At 42.7% G+C, this 16,826-nt stretch overlaps 4 protein-coding genes across 4 annotated transcripts; 1 reads left to right on the forward strand and 3 right to left on the reverse strand.

The window, feature by feature from the left end:
- Positions 1 to 314: 314 nt before the first annotated feature.
- On the forward strand, positions 315 to 2,730 carry fgf1a (fibroblast growth factor 1a). The gene is made up of 3 exons (XM_029164523.3): positions 315 to 677; positions 1,303 to 1,406; positions 1,536 to 2,730. The coding sequence occupies exons 1-3, from the start codon at positions 509 to 511 to the stop codon at positions 1,731 to 1,733; spliced, it is 471 nt and encodes a 156-aa protein (XP_029020356.1). The 5' UTR covers positions 315 to 508; the 3' UTR covers positions 1,734 to 2,730.
- On the reverse strand, positions 2,366 to 7,390 carry LOC114863957 (NEDD4 family-interacting protein 1-like). Its single transcript, XM_029164522.3, has 8 exons — positions 7,196 to 7,390; positions 6,387 to 6,480; positions 5,404 to 5,543; positions 5,179 to 5,266; positions 4,428 to 4,552; positions 4,248 to 4,314; positions 4,044 to 4,152; positions 2,366 to 3,891 (listed from the first exon to the last, which is right to left on the reverse strand). Exons 1-7 carry the CDS (start codon positions 7,229 to 7,231, stop codon positions 4,046 to 4,048), a joined length of 657 nt encoding a protein of 218 aa, XP_029020355.1. The 5' UTR covers positions 7,232 to 7,390; the 3' UTR covers positions 2,366 to 3,891; positions 4,044 to 4,045.
- A 421-nt stretch (positions 7,391 to 7,811) lies between these two features.
- On the reverse strand, positions 7,812 to 9,714 carry gnpda1 (glucosamine-6-phosphate deaminase 1). The gene is made up of 6 exons (XM_029164520.3): positions 9,587 to 9,714; positions 9,181 to 9,282; positions 8,904 to 9,086; positions 8,630 to 8,814; positions 8,248 to 8,422; positions 7,812 to 8,122 (listed from the first exon to the last, which is right to left on the reverse strand). Exons 1-6 carry the CDS (start codon positions 9,708 to 9,710, stop codon positions 8,061 to 8,063), a joined length of 831 nt encoding a protein of 276 aa, XP_029020353.1. The 5' UTR covers positions 9,711 to 9,714; the 3' UTR covers positions 7,812 to 8,060.
- A 727-nt stretch (positions 9,715 to 10,441) lies between these two features.
- Positions 10,442 to 16,571, reverse strand: hspa4b (heat shock protein 4b). Its single transcript, XM_029164516.3, has 19 exons — positions 16,304 to 16,571; positions 15,595 to 15,652; positions 15,298 to 15,438; positions 14,759 to 14,881; positions 14,482 to 14,581; positions 14,243 to 14,376; positions 13,917 to 14,161; positions 13,756 to 13,832; positions 13,512 to 13,663; positions 13,290 to 13,396; positions 13,069 to 13,202; positions 12,628 to 12,812; positions 12,425 to 12,520; positions 12,052 to 12,207; positions 11,815 to 11,940; positions 11,606 to 11,713; positions 11,407 to 11,526; positions 11,138 to 11,299; positions 10,442 to 10,995 (listed from the first exon to the last, which is right to left on the reverse strand). The coding sequence occupies exons 1-19, from the start codon at positions 16,408 to 16,410 to the stop codon at positions 10,789 to 10,791; spliced, it is 2,538 nt and encodes an 845-aa protein (XP_029020349.1). The 5' UTR covers positions 16,411 to 16,571; the 3' UTR covers positions 10,442 to 10,788.
- Positions 16,572 to 16,826: the final 255 nt, after the last annotated feature.

Raw genomic sequence — 16,826 nt, forward strand, 5'->3', positions numbered from 1 at the left:
TTGTGTGTCTTTTGGGGGTTTGTGTTAAAATGACATCACACAGCAGATTTGGACTTTTGATGAGGTCATGCATTTCTGTATTGAACAACCTGTGTAAAGCAATCAGTATAAATATTTAACCCTGACTGAACTTATGTTAGTTAATCTGTGATTTAACCAATTTTAGCTTCCACTCAGGAAAGTATTGACTCTTTAATAGCCCAGTAATATGAATATATTAATACAGCGCTATCTGTGTCCTTCTTTACGGCATCTGTGTTTTACGATTCATCCAAATCTTTATTGACATCATGAATATTTGAACTGCAATAGGCCGAGATCTCACTCCACAGGCTTTAGGTGGATGCCAGGAGTCGGGGGCGCGCACCGAGCTGCTCGCGCGTGAACGAGCCTGTTCACCTGACCACTGCGGGGGGATTGAGCCCGCTGGTTATTTCCCAACCGGAACCGCCCAGAGTCCCCCCACCCCGAGCCGCCGAGCCCCCGAGCCGCTTCCCCCCGGACGAGGATGGCGGATGACGAGACGCTCGCAGAGGATCCGAGGATCGGGGACAGCGGCCTGGCGCCGCGGGACCACAGGCGGCTAACTCGGCTGTACTGCATGAATGGCGGACATCACCTCCAGATCCGGGCCGACGGGACGGTGCGGGGCCAGAGGGATGGCGGCGACGCTCACAGTAAGGCTGCAGCCCGGCGCGTCCAGCTCAAAGCTCGGGCCTCGGTGTGACGCGTTCAGGTGCCTGAACGCAGGTGTGTGTGCGGTTCAAAGAGCAGGAGGAGAAGCACGCGTCCGGTGAATTCCCGACTTATGGAAGAAGGTGGAGTGAGACGTTGGAGCCAGTTGGCGACGCTTATATGTTCACCTCGTAAAAGATACTGTAGTCATCATCTGAATGAGTCCGTTTATTGAGGTGCTGTACTCGAACTTAATGCTCAGCGTTTGCTTCCTTTTAAATCAGAGACAAAGGTGGTTTGTTCACTCCACTGCCTCTATTTAACTGCAAATCTTTCTGGATTCTTTAGATTCTTGCAAAACTACTGATTAACAAATAAAATGTACCAAGCAGTATTTAAAGCGCGCACACCGCTCTCCTGGGCCGTACAGTCCAGCCAGTCTGCCCTGAAGTGAACCAACCACAGCCCAGACTCATTAAAGTCCAACATCTGCGTGATCTGTGGCATAAACTGCCCATTTCCAGATGTGCAAAGGAATATCTGAATTGTTAGATCTGTCTGATGAACGCTTCAAACTCTGGACTCCTTCCGCATGCCAGCATATTTCCTTTCACCTTCTGCTTTCAGCTGTGTTAAAGATAAAGGCTGTGGACAGAGGCGTCGTGGTCGTCCAGGGAACAGAAGCCGGGCGCTACCTGGCAATGAGCGACGAGGGCACTTTGTACAGTTCAGTGAGTATCTGTGACAGAGGTAGATCATGAAAAGCTGTCGTCGTCGTCATGAAAACTGACTTCAACGTTTGATTTCGAACCCGACCGTAAGTGCTGTCAGCTCTCGGTGCTTGTGTGTTTGTGTCACAGCCCTCGGTCACCGACGAATGTTACTTCCTGGAGAAACTGGAGGAAAACCACTACAACACATATCAGCCTCAGAAATATCAGGACAGGAAGTGGTACGTGGGTCTGAAAAAGAACGGCGAACCCAAACTGGGTCCGAGGACTCACATTGGACAGAAGGCCGTGTTCTTCCTGCCGCGCCGGCTCCACTCTGGGGAGTGAAGACGTAAAGTGAAGCGAAAGCTGCTCGAGGATGCTTCTGTTTGAAAACATATTAAATGCTTCTGAGCCGGCTGAAGAGGTGGTAGAAGTGAGTCAATGAGGTCAACTGGCTTCTTACAGCTGATGCATGTTCGTTAAGGCAAAGAGCCTCTGCAGGTCTGTGGATGCTTTGTCCTTATTTTATTCAATCTATTTGGATTGAGTGCAACTTGGGTCAGAAAAATAATAAGAGGTCGATTTTAGAAATAAACTTCAGTCATGGAAATAAATAGTTTAACATCTAATTGCATTCATTAGGAAGTAAATTTCCAGATGTTAATAAAGTTTGCTGGACAATGAGGCCAGGAGAGGAATGAGTAACTAAAACCTGGAATCCAGAGCCACATAAAGAATCATCGTGACCTAGAAAAAATGTCAGAAATGACACATGAAACCCTGCTGCTCCAAATGTGTTGGCTTAGTCACCATCACACACAGTCTACGCTTCATTCAAGAACTGGGTGAACTAAAAGCTTGAAAATGCTGAATATTGCAGGGGAGAACTCAAGAGGAGTGAGTGAAAATGTAGGAATCTGCAGACCTGCACGTCACTAGTTCAGTAACAACAATGACAAATCGAGACAAGTCAGACGTGACGCATTAAAGGTGACATTTATTTAACACTAAACAACTTCTGTACAGTTTCATAACAACAAAACCCCAAGGTTTCAGCTCTACATCACAGAAACAAGCACAATGGGTCTGTATCAAAGCCACGATGAAGGATGTGGTTAACTGAGTTTGCTGGACCACATTAACATTCATATTAACTCGTTCCATTTAGGACTGTGATTGGATGGTGAAATCTGCAGTATGTTGACTTTACATTGGAAAACTGAAACAAACTCATTCCTTGTTTTATCCGTTTAATTGGTGATGTGAACATCTGGGTTTTTGGGGTTTCGATTCTAAAAGTGCACCTGCAAAGAACATTCTTTGATATAGTCGATCGCTATATTTTATAAAGAAGAAAAAAAAATACTTTTCCATTTTCCAGGTGTCAATTCAGTCTTAAGGCAAAACCCACACAGAAGTTATTTCCATGCTCTCAGAGAAGTTGATCCAATGTTAAAAGACAAACCCAGAAAGTTAAGACTCTAGTGAACATGACGCCAACTCCACTGATTCACTCAGGGGTCATGAAAAAGCCACCCCGCTAGATTTCAATTAGCATTTTCAGGACGCGAACCAGAAAACGTGCTCAAACACCCGTGAAATCGCTGCTGTCACCGTCCAAAGATTCCGCGTCCCCTCACCGTGAACCGAGCTGCTCTGGGGGTTTGTCACTTGACATTTGTGGCCATCTGGTTGATGGCCGCTGCTTGGTGTTTAATTAAACAGTGCAGCACCATCCAAGATCATATCTTTAACTTCAACTAGACTTCCAGTGTAGTTTTACCCACCAAAAAAACCTAAAAGAAAAAAATCAACCAGGAAAAAATCTAAATCTGACAAGGATGCAAAGGCTATACTGCATTTTGATCACATCCTAGCACGCTTTGTTATGACAATGCCCTTAATGACCAGTTTCTAATGACTGAAAAGCAACAGATAACACTGCCCTCTCCTGGTACAGAACAGAAACACCATTTAAAGCCAAATGGGCGAGTGAAAGCAGTGGTAATGCATATACTGGCATTTACAGCTTAACTAAAGCTTTAAGTGTATGTGTGTGTGCGGTTTCTAAAACAATCTAGAATATTCACAATAAAACCATAAAGTCAGATTAGTGCAGATTACGAAGTATGTTGCATGCTATGGCAAGTCTACAATGTGTAGACCAACAGGAGACTTTCCCTATTCATTGACCTTAAGGGCGGATGCATGCTTGTACGCTACCATCAAATTATATAAGGCATTACTTATACCATACAGACAGAAATGTAAATAGCACTTAACATTTGCTACTAATGAGTACACTGAGGGACTATTACTGTTAACAATTTCTCATTAATCAAGTTCCCAAACAAAAGAAAAATGGGTGATATAGTTCCTGAATATTTTATTGGGAGGTGTCTTCATCTAGAACTCGTCTGGCTTATTTCTCGTTAAGGGTCTTTAATTTAATTTTAACCTCTTCAGAGACTTGGTCGTATCCAGTTGTTCCACATCCAGCATCCTTAATTTTAAAAAGGTATGGTTAGATGTAAAAACCCTGCATTCATAATAATAATCTCTTCTACATTGAAGGACGTGTGGTACAGTTGAATGACCGGAGTTCATAATGTTAATATTGTGCCTTTACTCCCTTGCAGTGAGAACCTGCCTTACCTCTAATAGATGAAGAGCACCCTTGTTCGGGGGAGAGTGGCATAGGTGGGATCAGCCAACTTACGCACTCTGGAGTAGTTAACAAAGCCTCTGATGAACAGCATGAAGCCTAAAGTCCACAAAGCAAAAAAGGTGATCAAACAAGATAAGATGATTATCAATGTGTGATGTTTTTTCCTATCTATTTGTTTGAGTCTCACATACCCAGGGCCAGGAACACCCACCACAGCCAGTACTGCCCATCAAAGTAACCAGGAAAGTAGGTAGAGAACTGCAAATCAACACAAAACACATAATCAATGAAGTATAAACCCCCCTACAGTGCCCTAGCATCCATAGAGTTTTATAGCTTTCTGTGGTGAATAATTAGTCCACAGATCTCACCCTGACAATGAGAACCCATTTAATTAGGGACAGGCCAAAGCCAGAGATGGCCCCGTATCGACCAGCGGCCGAAGTGGTCAAACAGAACGACAAGAAGAAGCCAATCCAGTTGAAGAGGAATGCCACTGGTGAGAGAGAAACACGAGAATCAGTAAAAAGTTGTTAAACAAACATTTTCTGTAGTTTTTAAGTATAAAGCTGCTTGTTGGGTTATAAAATTCATCACTTCATTGTTGAGTTTTTTAAACATACGAGGTTAAATAAACCCGTCTGTCCAGTGTAGCAGTATCATTTCTGCCTGATCAACCTCAAATAATGTGTTTAGTCTGGTGTGAGGGGGTTTTTGCAGCGGTGTATTTAACAGCCTTTGTGAACACGTTTAGAAAATAGTAAACCAAACCTCCAAGATTAACTACACAACAGATGTTTATTAGGTAGGGAAACATTAGGATTCGGTTCCCCTCCTTTTCTGGTAGCCCTAGGAAGAGTCTCAGTCGGGCTACATTTCTCCAGTTACACAAATATTTAGGCCACTGTGATCCTGGTAACACCCAAAGCTTTAGAAATGGTTCATACTATTAGTGTGACAAGCGCTTCAGCATAAAACGTTCTTTGGCCTTTGCTGCGTGCTATCCTTCTGACATGCAAACTTTGTAAAGCTGTGTATAAACCCCGTCTAACCATTTGGTTACCGACTGGTCCTACCCAAAAATGGCTGAATAATGGGCTGAGATCCTGAACAAAGGCTTACTGAAGAATGTGAGCATGAAGATGCCGTCGTTTCCTATCCGCAGCTGATCAGCATCTTCAAAGTCATCTCTCGTGACAAAGTCATCCTCCTGCATTAAGAGCAACAAAAATGGCCAAACATCACGTTAACTTGTCATATCGAAACACGTTAGTTTTGTTGATGCATTAGCAAGTGACAAAAAACTGAATCATTGAGAGAAAGGTTAAAAAAAAAAGAGGCAGATACCGTGACTCTTCCAGGGACCAGAGGGATGGCAGCCTCTGCTTTGCTCCTCTCAGCCTCGTCATAGGAGGGCAGAGTGGTGGCAACACTGTAAGATGGAGGATTGGGGAATCGGCCTCCATCTTCTTTATATTCGAAGAAAGCTGCCAGCGGAACAAGCAAATATCTATTACATCTGACGGAGCACTCACGGCAAAATTTACATTAAAAATTGTATCTGACAGTGTTAAAAGGTATCAGCTTAACCAGAAGGTTTTTAAAGGGTAAGTGGTTCATTAGCATTAACATCCGGGTATGCTGACAGACAAGAATGAACTTTTCCTTCCTTCAAAATAGAGAACTACAAAAGCAGCCTGGGGAGGGGTCACAACAGGAAGCAAGTCATTAGTCACGTAAGTGTCCATTACTGCTGATGTTCTTTTCCATACAGGCAAAGATGGGCTTTTTTCAGGGTCATCTGGCAGCTATCCAGCAGCATCCTTTGAGATCTTCAAGCCCTAACAACACTGAACCACATCAATGTGCTTACACAGGAAGGGCTCAAAGCTACAACCACTTATGCAACATCTTGACCTTTGCCCTTTTAACAAGCGAAAGCATCAGAGAGCATTAGAGCATTAGAAGCATCACATATGGCCTTGTAATTCCTCTCTACACAAGTCATGTATATTTGGACTTGGCCAGCAGGTCTGACAAAATTATACTGTTATTGCAATTAAAAACATGATGAGACAATAAAAGCACAATATGGTTATACAGCTATCAGACAGATGAGAAACTAAACGGCAAAATAATTTTGTCTGAGTCAAGCCTGGACAGTACATACATACAAATATTCCTCCGTCTGCCCTTATTTTGAAATCTCGGTCAAAACACAGGTTAATATTAAACTGACACTGGCCCTTCAGTCTCACTGAAAAATACCCATTCCACCTTTGGACCAGACTTAACCAACAGTATGTAGAGTTTCCGCTGAGCTTTCTAACCTGCATTTGCTGCAGCGATGCTGCTGTAGGGTGGTGGTGCATCCTGGGCAGGACCATCCTGGGATGGCTGAGCTGCGTCCTCCTCATTAACCAGCTGCAGAAAACAAGTCGATGTCACATACCATTAAGGAAAACCTGAATTCTTGGCTGAAAGGAATTAAATCTGAGTACACAGATTTGGAGTATATGGTCAATAAAACCGTTGCTGTATGTCACGGTGTAATACACTTTGGATTCGAGGAAGCCCCTTAACGAGTCTGACATTCTTTGCTGTGTAATACTGTGAATCTCGTGTTTTGTTGAACCTGCAAACACCATCTCACGTTACCTTCCAGATTTGGTGTGTCACGTTCTTGACACGTACTGTGCAACAAGTGTCTGCATCTTTAACCAGTCCTCGTGAAGGGACGACAGACCAGATGTGCGTCTCTTTTATCATGGCCAATTGAAAGTAGTGGCGGATTCGGGCAGTCAGTTATAATGTTTGGACGGCGCACACACAGCAGTGACATTCTACAGCCTAGCTTTCCTGCCCTGTCGAGGCCAGTCTACAGGCGTTCACGCTAGCAGCCTTCCAACTTGTACAGCTGCTAAACGAAAACGAGTGTCGCGTGCGTTGTTGTCATCGTAGTTGCATATTTGACTTAGTTTGGTACTAGAAACTAGTTTGATAATAGCTTAGAATGGATGCGCTTCACCCGTAAACAAATGTCGGGCTCTTTGTTTTCTCGGCGAGAGGCTAATGTTGACTGCTAATAGCTTCGCTAGCAGCTAGCTTTTAGCAACATTTTCAGCAAACGCCCACCTACCTCCTGATATCTCACGTTGCTGTTTGGTTCTGCCATTGTGGATGAGGAGCGAAGTATTAAAAATGTCCCCCTCGCACTTCCGCTGCACAGATGCGTTATACAAATGAGTCTCGCAGACGAAGTCACAGGGGTAAGATTCCTCCTAGTCGGCCATCTCCTTCCTTCACCCCTCCTGACTGACTGTTGCTGACGCTTTTGCTGCCTTCAGGTTTTGTCAGAAACTTTTAACATCGGTTTGTTAGCAGACGATTTGTCACATTTTCTTCATATAAAGCTCCACGATCTAACGTTTCCCTTTTATTACTATTGTATTGTACAAATATTAGCATTACTGTAGCGTTTTACTTGCGTTTATATTGTAGAACGTTACTTAACATAATGGCTAATCAGTTGTTTAAAATGTTTGTTACAGTAGTAGAGCATTAGTTACGTTGTCGTGTTGTCACAACATCTTTTTAAAACGTACAATGAAATCAGAAAACTAATTTGCATATAATATAAACTCTAATACGAATCTGGATGTTGAAACTTACAGGAAGCACTTAAATGCAACTCCAGTTTTTCTGTGTTGTCATGTGACAGTACGATGCAACTAAAAACTACTTTCTCAAAGCACTTAAGAGACAGGAAAAGACTTTATTACAAAACAAAAATGCATAGCACAGCTATCAAAGTATAACAATCATCTGAATAGGTAAAGACCTCTGTGATACAGGCACTTGAATAGTAATATAGAGATTCATTGATTCCAACGATTAAAATGACTACATATAGCAATGCGTTTCCACCAGAACACAAAGGAATTATTAAGGAGTTAATTGTGCTTCAAAATGCTTCATTAACCCACAGCGTTGGTCTCCTTAGATCACTTCTTCTTAGATTCTGAATTAAGTGACTCCACCAGCTTGTTGTGCACATGCATCATCCCTAAAGAAAGAGCATTGATCAGTACTGTTGCTAGGACTAACATCTATTTTGCAAAACGTTGTCTTAACCTAGTTACAAATTGATGCAGCTGAAAAGGGTTTTGTATCTTGTTTCTTTAGTCTCACCTTTAAAGTATTTCACGGTTTTGACTCGCAGTTCTAATGTGGCATCTTCATCGCATACAAAAACAGTCTGTGGGTGCTGCTGGAAAGCAGATACTGTCCACATGTGATTCACGCCGTCCTCTATAGCTTTATATAAGGCAAATGCCTTGTGCGCACCAGTGATGAGGATCATGACCTGAAAAGAAACTGAAAATGTGACCTGTGGCCTTGATGAAAAGCAACGAAAAAATGGGTTCTGGTGTGATAACCCAACAGCTGTGCAACTCAAATCAGTGTTGCAATAGTCAGTCATCAATTATAAAACAGAATGTGTATGACCGTTTGTTGATCATAAAGTAACTCAAACAATCCTAAAATGTCAATATCAAACTGGGCTCCTAACCTCTTTTGCATCCATGACTGTGCCTACTCCTACAGTCAGCGCCATGGTGGGCACCTTGGAAAGATCCCCGTCAAAGAATCGGGCATTAGCCATGATTGTGTCCTTTGCCAGGGTCTTTACCCTGGTCCTGGAAACCAAGCTTGAACCAGGCTCGTTAAAAGCGATGTGACCGTCGGGTCCAATCCCTGACACAGAAACAGCTTTGTTAAAGACTGTGACAACAGTGGATAATAGGATAGTGAAATGGTCTATTATTTATGAATACCCTCCTGACCTCCAACAAACAACTCGATTCCTCCAGCATCCATTATCTTTTTCTCAAAAGCATCACATTCTGCCTGCAGGTCAGCTGCGTTGCCATCGAGGATGTGAGTGTTCTCCGCTCTTATGTCTATGTGCTTGAAGAAGTTGTTCCACATGAAGGAGTGGTAGCTCTCAGGGTGATCTCTAGGTAAGCCTGTGCATGGTTTTATGACAGCTTATTATGCAAGACTAGAGGAATGTCTTTACAAAACCTTTTATATGTAGACAATAACAAAGTGTAGACTTGCCTACATATTCATCCATGTTGAAAGTCTTTACATACTGGAAAGAGAGTTCTCCATTCTTACAGTACTGGATCAGCTTTTTATAACAACCCAAAGGCGTACTTCCTGAAACAAGCGGGAAAAAAGCTTAGAAGTGTAAAACAAAACAACAACATGAGAGGGAATTCATTTTGAGGATATAGGCTTTTTAAATTCATTGCTATGAGGAAGTTAGTATATAAATATGTTTTCTGTTGTTGTTTGTAGATCTATGCAGATAAGATGACAGGTTTGCTCAACATAACCCAGTAAGCACATTTTATTTGACATTTTAAATGTATAATACCACTTTTTTTATTAATGGATTAAATAGGTCTTGTGCTATGTTTTAGCTAACACACCCATGTGTGCAGAATTAGCCCAGTCTTACCTGTGGGGAGACCCAGAGTGAAGTATTTGTCTGGACCGGGGCCGAACAGTAATATCTTGTTTCTGATGTACTTTGCAGCCCACTCGCTCGCCTGGTCATAGTCATTGAGGATGATCAGCTTCATGGTACTGCAAAGAAAAACAGCGGAGTGTGTGAAGAAGCAGAGCCTCGAACGACTTGAGGACAAAACACACCTCAATTAGACTTTAGCCTCATCAAGTAACTACATCCTCAGTTACTTCGCATGGCAGTTAATGCATTGCTAAACGCGCTGACTAAGACTATGTCATCCTGACGCAACAACGCCGTGTGACTATAGCCTTCGGCGAAAAACACAGTACAGGTAAAAGTACTTCCACACGGATACCTTGAATCGCTGCAGCTTTCTATCGGAGCCGACGGCGTCTTGGCGGATCATGTGATTCCTGCAGGAGGAGGAAGCGCTGGACTCGGAGGTGACGTATCCGCTAGCTAGCTCCTAAGCTAATGTGGTAGCTTTGCTTAAAAAAAAATGAAGTGAAAAAGCTTGAGGACGGAAACTGGGTTTGTCGGACCGGTTTGCAGTTCTAACGTTGGTTATGTGCGACAAGAAGCCAAGCGGTACCATGTTTCTGGGTTTTTAACGGAGGTTCACTGGCCGGTTGTTTAGCAATGGTTGCTAAGCGACGCACGCACGGACGCACGCACTTGGATTTTCACTGAAGTGTCAAAAACCGAAATAAAATTAGTTTAAAACTTAATTCAATTAAAAAATCTAGCATGTGCTACACAAGAAATATAAAATCATTAGAACCCAAAGCCGATCCCAGAACCAAAGCTCACCTTGTTCTCGGTCCAGACACATCCACACAGTGATCAGGATTTCCAGTAACTTTATTAAAACCATATTGTGACACAGACCAGAACACTTACAGAGCACACAACAGAAATAAATACCATCATGTGTACAGCGCTCATCGTCAAACAGGCTTATTGCAGCTGGTTTTTGATTTATGTCATCCAGAAAGAGAGAGGGCATGCTATGTCATCAGACAGAGACACCATGAGGAGCTGGGCTCAGTGTGCCAATCACCCTGCCTGCTTTTGACTGTGGAATGCAGTTCCTGAAACCCTTCACCTGCTCCGATATACACCAAGCTTCTTCCTAATCTGAGGCAACCAGCTCCTGTTCAGCTTCGCTAAGGGAGGCGGTTAACGCCGCTTTAATCAAGGTCCATGTCAGGCTTGCTTTCTGTGGTTTCTGAGGTGGGGTTGCCTGTGCTCTCGCCCGTTCCCTTGTCTGCGGGTTCCTCCTGGGGTTTGTCCTGCCCGTTGACAGGCCCGTTCTGCTCGGCAGGCGTCTCCTCTTTGGGAAGCTCCACCTTGGGTTTGGGCTTGGTCACAATAGGGTTACAGCTGGAGAACAGCTCCTAGGAAATTACACAGGTCACAACATACAAATCGGGTCAATAGAGGGAAAAAAAAAAAAAAAAAAAAAAGACTGAGGGCAATAAGCATAAATTACGGTTCAATAGCAGCATAGCGACCTCCTTCTCATGCAAAGACCCTTACCCTTGTTTTTGCTCTAATCTCTTTGACTTTGACAGGAGGATCCACCGTCAAGCTCTGTTTGCTCTGCTGGTTCATGGTGCTGTTCATCCAGATCATGGTGTCGTTGGTCAGTTTGTCCACTTTGGTGACGTCTGCCTCATCTAAATGATCGTACTGTTCCTCCTGAGAAAGAAGTGAGATGGCTGCGTTACTAATATTCACAAGAATTTTGACCTTTTTCTTTTAAATGGTAAAGTTTTAGATGATGTTTAACAGTCTCTAAGCTTTACCTTCATTTTGTATGCTTCAATAAATTTCATGTACTGCTGAATTTGTTTCCCCAACTCCTCAAAAGCTTTGGGTCTCTCTTCAGCCTCTGCATACCTCTCCTGGATAGGCTGGCCCAGTTTCTGTTATCAACAGAATCAGAAGTTAGACAAATCCAAAACAGGGAAAAAGGGATATTACTCTAACAATAACAATAATTACCTTCAAATCTGCCAGTTTGTCAATGTACACCTGTTTGGGTTGATCCTCTCCATCTTCATACAACCAGTTTTCAGTGTCCTCCAGTTTTAATGACAAAGCATCACGGTCCTAGGAGTGGAATAATTCCACAATAAGTGAAAGACCAAACAAATCCATAATGTGTTGAATGTTCATGCATCAGTTATTTCAGTCTGCAGTGTTTTACTCACAGATTCACTGACAAACTTCTCCAGCATTCCATGTAGCTTGTCCCTCATCTCATACACATACTCCTCTACATTATTCTTGGCATCATTCCTCTCCTTTTCCAGCTTGTCCTGCATGATCATCTTGCCCTAAAGAGAAACCAAACAGTAACTGCCAAACATGCCGCGTAGTGTTTTAAAGTGGACAGGTTGACTTGTTATTTTGGTATGAAGCGCATGTGATGGCTGAGACATAGTTACCTCACTTTCTACGAAAAGGTTGAGCATGTCATCTGCTAGCTGCCACTGCGGGCTGTTTTCAATTGGAAGCTCCAACACCTTTGTTTTGACTTTGGGTTTTTTAGCCTGCGGGGGCTGGTCAGACTTCTTCTCGCCTTTGTTCTCCTCTGTTGTTGTCTACAAAATACACAACAACATTTTACTGTTTTTCCAATAACACAATATTATATGATCATATAAGCATTGCATTAAACTCTGTCAAACATACAAAGCTTAGGTTTTGTTTGCACTGTTTCAGATATGCACTTTATTTTAGCAGAATGTCTAAACCTATTGTAACATTTAGGGTTAAGATTTTAAAAAGCACAATGTGAGTCACTGTTTATTATCCTACCTCCATCTCTTCATTTTCACGTGGTGTCTTCTCTTCTGTTTCTTTCTGACCTTCTCCCTGAGCCTGTGCTTCGTCCTGATCAGTCTGCATTTTGCTCTAAAGAAGATGAAAAACAAATGTTGTTAAAACTATTGGTAAAAATGTACATCTGTAATCTAAGACCCATTGAAAAAGAATGAATTGTGAAAAGACCGTAAAAGTACCTCTGCATCTTTTTCAGTGGCCTGTTCAGTTTCCATGGGTTCCTCTGTCTCATCCGACTTCTGCACTTCGACCAGGGAGGCACTGGACACACTAAAGATGCCATGAATGTTCACCCGCACCTTGACTTTCACCTTGGAGCTTTCACCAGATGCCTGTGGAACAACTTTCTGGATCAGAAACTGACCTGAAGAGAGAGAGAAAAGGAGTGGAGGTAAAACATCTGTATTTCCATTTTGCCAACTTGGAGTATTTATATCTCCAATGGTTAGAAGTCACTAAAGGCAGGGACACACCTGAGGACTAACAGGTACCTTCACAAGATTGGACAATATGATGTCAATAACAGCTGACTTAGGCAACAAGCCCAAATCAAATCACATTCACTGCTGGCTTGAGACTTGTCAGGTGTGTCCCCTGCCTTCAAAAATGTAGTTGCTTACCAATAATGGGGTCAGGGTAGGGCAGCTCGTTAGGGCAATTGTAGTACGCTTCCAAAGAGAAAGGCTCTTTCCGGTAAAAGGTCAAGACTTTGGAAAAAGGTGCTGCATGGTTCTTAGGAAAGACCTCACAATCACTGCAACAATTGAAGTTCGCATATTAATGGAAGAAACATTTAAAGAAGACGCACAAATAGTATAGAAACAAACGTGTGGTGGTTTACCTGACACCTTCCTCGACAGCAGAGTGCCACTTCAAGGAGACGGGATAGGGAACAACATCTGTGATGGAGAATTCCCGAACTTTGAAGGCAGGTGACAAGATTGCACACTGTGGAGACAAAGTCACAATAAAAAGAAATAAAGAAAGAATTAGTTTGGGACTTAGTTTGCCACATGCTGAGAAGTGACATTTTCTGGTGACAACGGTACATGATGTACTGTACCTGCAGGGCACATCCTCTGGCCACAGCTTCATCAGCATTCAGTGTGGTGCTCAGCTCCTTCCCAAAGAATTTGCTGATTCTCTCCTTAATTGCTGGGATCCTGGAAGCTCCACCCACTATCTCTACTGCATAGATGTCGTCCTTTTTCAGTTCTTAAACAAAAAAGAAGTAGTTAAAGCTTTGTGATTAATAAAATCAAATTAAAATGAAAATAACTATTCTGATTAGGTAAACTGATACTGACTTGTACTCTCCAGCAGGCTCTGCAGCGGAGGCTCAACTCGGGTCAGAATGTCACCACACATCTCCTCAAACTGACCCCTTTACACAGCAAGGAAAAGAGAGATATGTCAGATTTGAGTTTTTAAATATAATTACAAAACAAAACAATTTCGCTTGCCTTACCTGTTCAGTTTTCCAGATACATCAATGTCATTCATGAAGCACTCGATGTTGAGTGGCAAGTCTGAGGAGTTGGCGCTCATCAGTTTTTTTAATTTCTCACACTCCTGGTAGAGCCTGACCAGAGCCCTGGGCTTTGACTTGACATCCAGCTTGTACTTTTTGCCAAAATCTTCACAGAAATAATTGACCAGTACCTCGTCGAAGTCCTTTCCTCCCAACTCTGGGTCACAAGCTGTAGCAAGGACCTGCAAGACAGGATGAAATTAGATATGTAAAAATAAAACAGATTAAAATTAGGAATGCAAAATATCTTGATACACACACACCTTGAGTTTGCCCTTGTTGAAGGCACACACTGATGTCTGGTATCCAGAATGGCCCAGATCCACAAACACTACATTCCTGGCCTTTTCCTCAGGAGCAGGGAGATCCTGTTTATAGATCCCATAAGCCAATGCAACTGCAAGAGCAATAGTTTCATTGTTAGCACTGAAATACACGTAAAATGCTTGACAAATCCCGATCTGAGTAGTGGACTTATTCATTATTGCAGAATCTTACAGACCTGCCGTTGTCTCATTCATGAGCCTCAGGCAGTTGAGTCCAGAAATCTGAGCAGCATCCACTACTGATCTCCTCTCAGCATCAGTGTAGTAGCAAGGGACCTGGTAATAATACAACAGGCTCATCTTTGCATAAGTGCTTTACATACATCTAAACTCAGTACAACTCTACGTGGGGAAATACATGAGGTCTTCAAACAGAACCATAACTTTAATAAGAAGATGCAAGTGAAGACACCTGTATGGATAATATAACGTGTGGGACGATTTTGTTCTTACAGATATGACACAGTCAGCCACAGGCTTTTTTAGTGCATTCTCGGCCGTCTCCTTCAGCTTGGTCAGCAGCATGGCAGTGACCTGCTCAATGCTGAACACCTTCTCCTCCTCCATGTACATCACCTACACAATCAAATTGCCAGAACAGAAAATGTTACAGGATGGTTCAAAATGAATGTTCTGTACAACAAGGTAAATAGCAGACAGTAAAACCAAACACTGTTCAGATAGATACAGATAAAGTTTGTCAGTGCATCAATCATTATACTTCCACTGTCCTAACAAGACTTTCAAATCCTCTGTTCATTCTAAAAGGTGGCACAGACACCTGTTGAGAAGCACACAGGTGCAGCCTCAGATATAGGTAAGTGTTGCTCCTTTTGGTTTTGTTGTAATTAAAGCTTCTACATCACTGAGGCTACTAAAACACTGTTTTTAGAAATATCGTGTATATTCAGGAACTCAGCATCTGTCTCAGCTGTAATTAGTACAATATGCCAAAATTACAACATATAGATTTAAGTGTCTTTGTCTCTTACCTTAATGCCAGCTGTTCCTGAAGGCATTTGTGCAATATCATAGACCAAACTGTTTTTAAGTTTCTGCACATATGGGTCTGAAAACGCACGGCCATGAAACCTCTTGAACCCCTGGACTGTGTTTTTGCTATTTGTGACGACCTGGTTAACAGAAAAATAGAAAAGCACTATTAAATGCATGAACTGACCATTTATGAGCTAATCGTTTGTTCGGTGAGGTCCTGAACTTGATGCGCTGCTAAGGGCTCCCACTCTCTCTAGGCTCCATGTGACCCACTTCATTGCACAAAAACATACCTGACTTTTTGCAGCTGCGCCAATGGATCGATTCCGGGGTCCAAAAGAAACACATGCTCTAGAAAAAACAAAAATTACAACTCAGATAAAAAAAACAACATCAGATAACCAATAACCTATTGTAAGCACATTTTACAGTGATTCTGTTCCATGCTATACAGAGCTGCTAACAAAATGGTAACTGTGGGTTTAATGCAGTGATAAAGTCCTAACAACTTTTCATGTTAGTAAATCTATACAATTTGTTCAGTTTTGCCTCGTTTCTATGAACTGTACATTGAATCGCTCAAGCCGTTTTGACAGCCGGGATCCACCGGCCTCCACCTTTATGTGCGAATTCATGCCTGCAGTACAAAAAAAAAGACATCACCTGACTGGGCAGATGACTTATTACAGTCTCCACCTTATCTCGACGACGTTGTCGTACTAAGACAGCACAGTAACAGTTTTATTATGTAAAGTGGTGCCAGGTTTTCTTTTTAGTCACAATGACTTCACTCAGTTAGCATTAGCTTCAGCACTCACATGCTGTTTCCTGTTGTGAAATCTGTTAGCATGCTAGCTAGCGCTGTAGCTAGTTAGCAGTATTAGCTTCCCTTAGTATTGTGATAACCAGAACTGAATTAATCAATTAGATGTTCCCGGTTGTAGCACAGCCACTATAGCGTTGGTAGAATCCTCAGATAACCATTTGACAAATGGTACTTACGGTGTACATCGATCGCTGTATTCGTTAGCGACAGTTTCAATCCCTCCGGCTCTGGCTACCGCTACATAGCAATTCATGAACCCGACGTCAAATCCGACAACTGACATCTTCACTAGCTAACCGAGTGGTGTAGAGTGCAGTATGTAATAGGAAGAACAGAAATACAGTTCAGCGATCAAAGTGACAGCAGCAGCTACAGTGGGGTACAGTCAGTAGATGATGATCCACCCTTGTTCTTGTTCCATGAAGCTGAGCTACAGCATGCGGTACGTACGCCGGCTGGTGACTGAACGCGTTCAGGAATCTTCTGTGTCCTGTCGACCAATAGCGTCCGACTGCAGAGCTGAACCGCGAGATCATGCGCCCCCCACTGGCCTGAAACCGCCACGACTGCGTCTTCAGGTATGGATCTGTCTAATTTCCCTGCCGCACACCCAATATTCATGGTCCTGTCTAGACGATGTTACCGAGTGAAAATTGGCACAAGCAACACAGACACGATTGCATTTAAAGTCACGCTTCT

This window comes from Betta splendens, chromosome 10, assembly GCF_900634795.4.
Source record: "Betta splendens chromosome 10, fBetSpl5.4, whole genome shotgun sequence".
Taxonomy (NCBI): Eukaryota; Metazoa; Chordata; class Actinopteri; order Anabantiformes; family Osphronemidae; genus Betta; species Betta splendens.

Coding starts and splice junctions, on each gene's coding strand:
- hspa4b (XM_029164516.3), bottom strand. CDS start 16,410: ATGTCAGTTGTCGGATTTGACGTCGGGTTCATGAATTGCTATGTAGCG. Junction 14,882..15,297: donor CAGGAACAGCTGGCATTAAG/GTAAGAGACAAA, acceptor TTGATTGTGTAG/GTGATGTACATGGAGGAGGA. Junction 12,521..12,627: donor CCACTGAAAAAGATGCAGAG/GTACTTTTACGG, acceptor CATCTTCTTTAG/AGCAAAATGCAGACTGATCA.
- gnpda1 (XM_029164520.3), bottom strand. CDS start 9,710: ATGAAGCTGATCATCCTCAATGACTATGACCAGGCGAGCGAGTGGGCT. Junction 9,283..9,586: donor CACTCTGGGTCTCCCCACAG/GTAAGACTGGGC, acceptor CGCTTGTTTCAG/GAAGTACGCCTTTGGGTTGT. Junction 8,423..8,629: donor CAGTCATGGATGCAAAAGAG/GTTAGGAGCCCA, acceptor GTTTCTTTTCAG/GTCATGATCCTCATCACTGG.
- LOC114863957 (XM_029164522.3), bottom strand. CDS start 7,231: ATGGCAGAACCAAACAGCAACGTGAGATATCAGGAG. Junction 4,315..4,427: donor AATGGGTTCTCATTGTCAGG/GTGAGATCTGTG, acceptor GTTGATTTGCAG/TTCTCTACCTACTTTCCTGG. Junction 4,153..4,247: donor GTGGGTGTTCCTGGCCCTGG/GTATGTGAGACT, acceptor TGTGGACTTTAG/GCTTCATGCTGTTCATCAGA.
- fgf1a (XM_029164523.3), top strand. CDS start 509: ATGGCGGATGACGAGACGCTCGCAGAGGATCCGAGGATCGGGGACAGC. Junction 678..1,302: donor GGATGGCGGCGACGCTCACA/GTAAGGCTGCAG, acceptor TTCTGCTTTCAG/CTGTGTTAAAGATAAAGGCT. Junction 1,407..1,535: donor AGGGCACTTTGTACAGTTCA/GTGAGTATCTGT, acceptor TTTGTGTCACAG/CCCTCGGTCACCGACGAATG.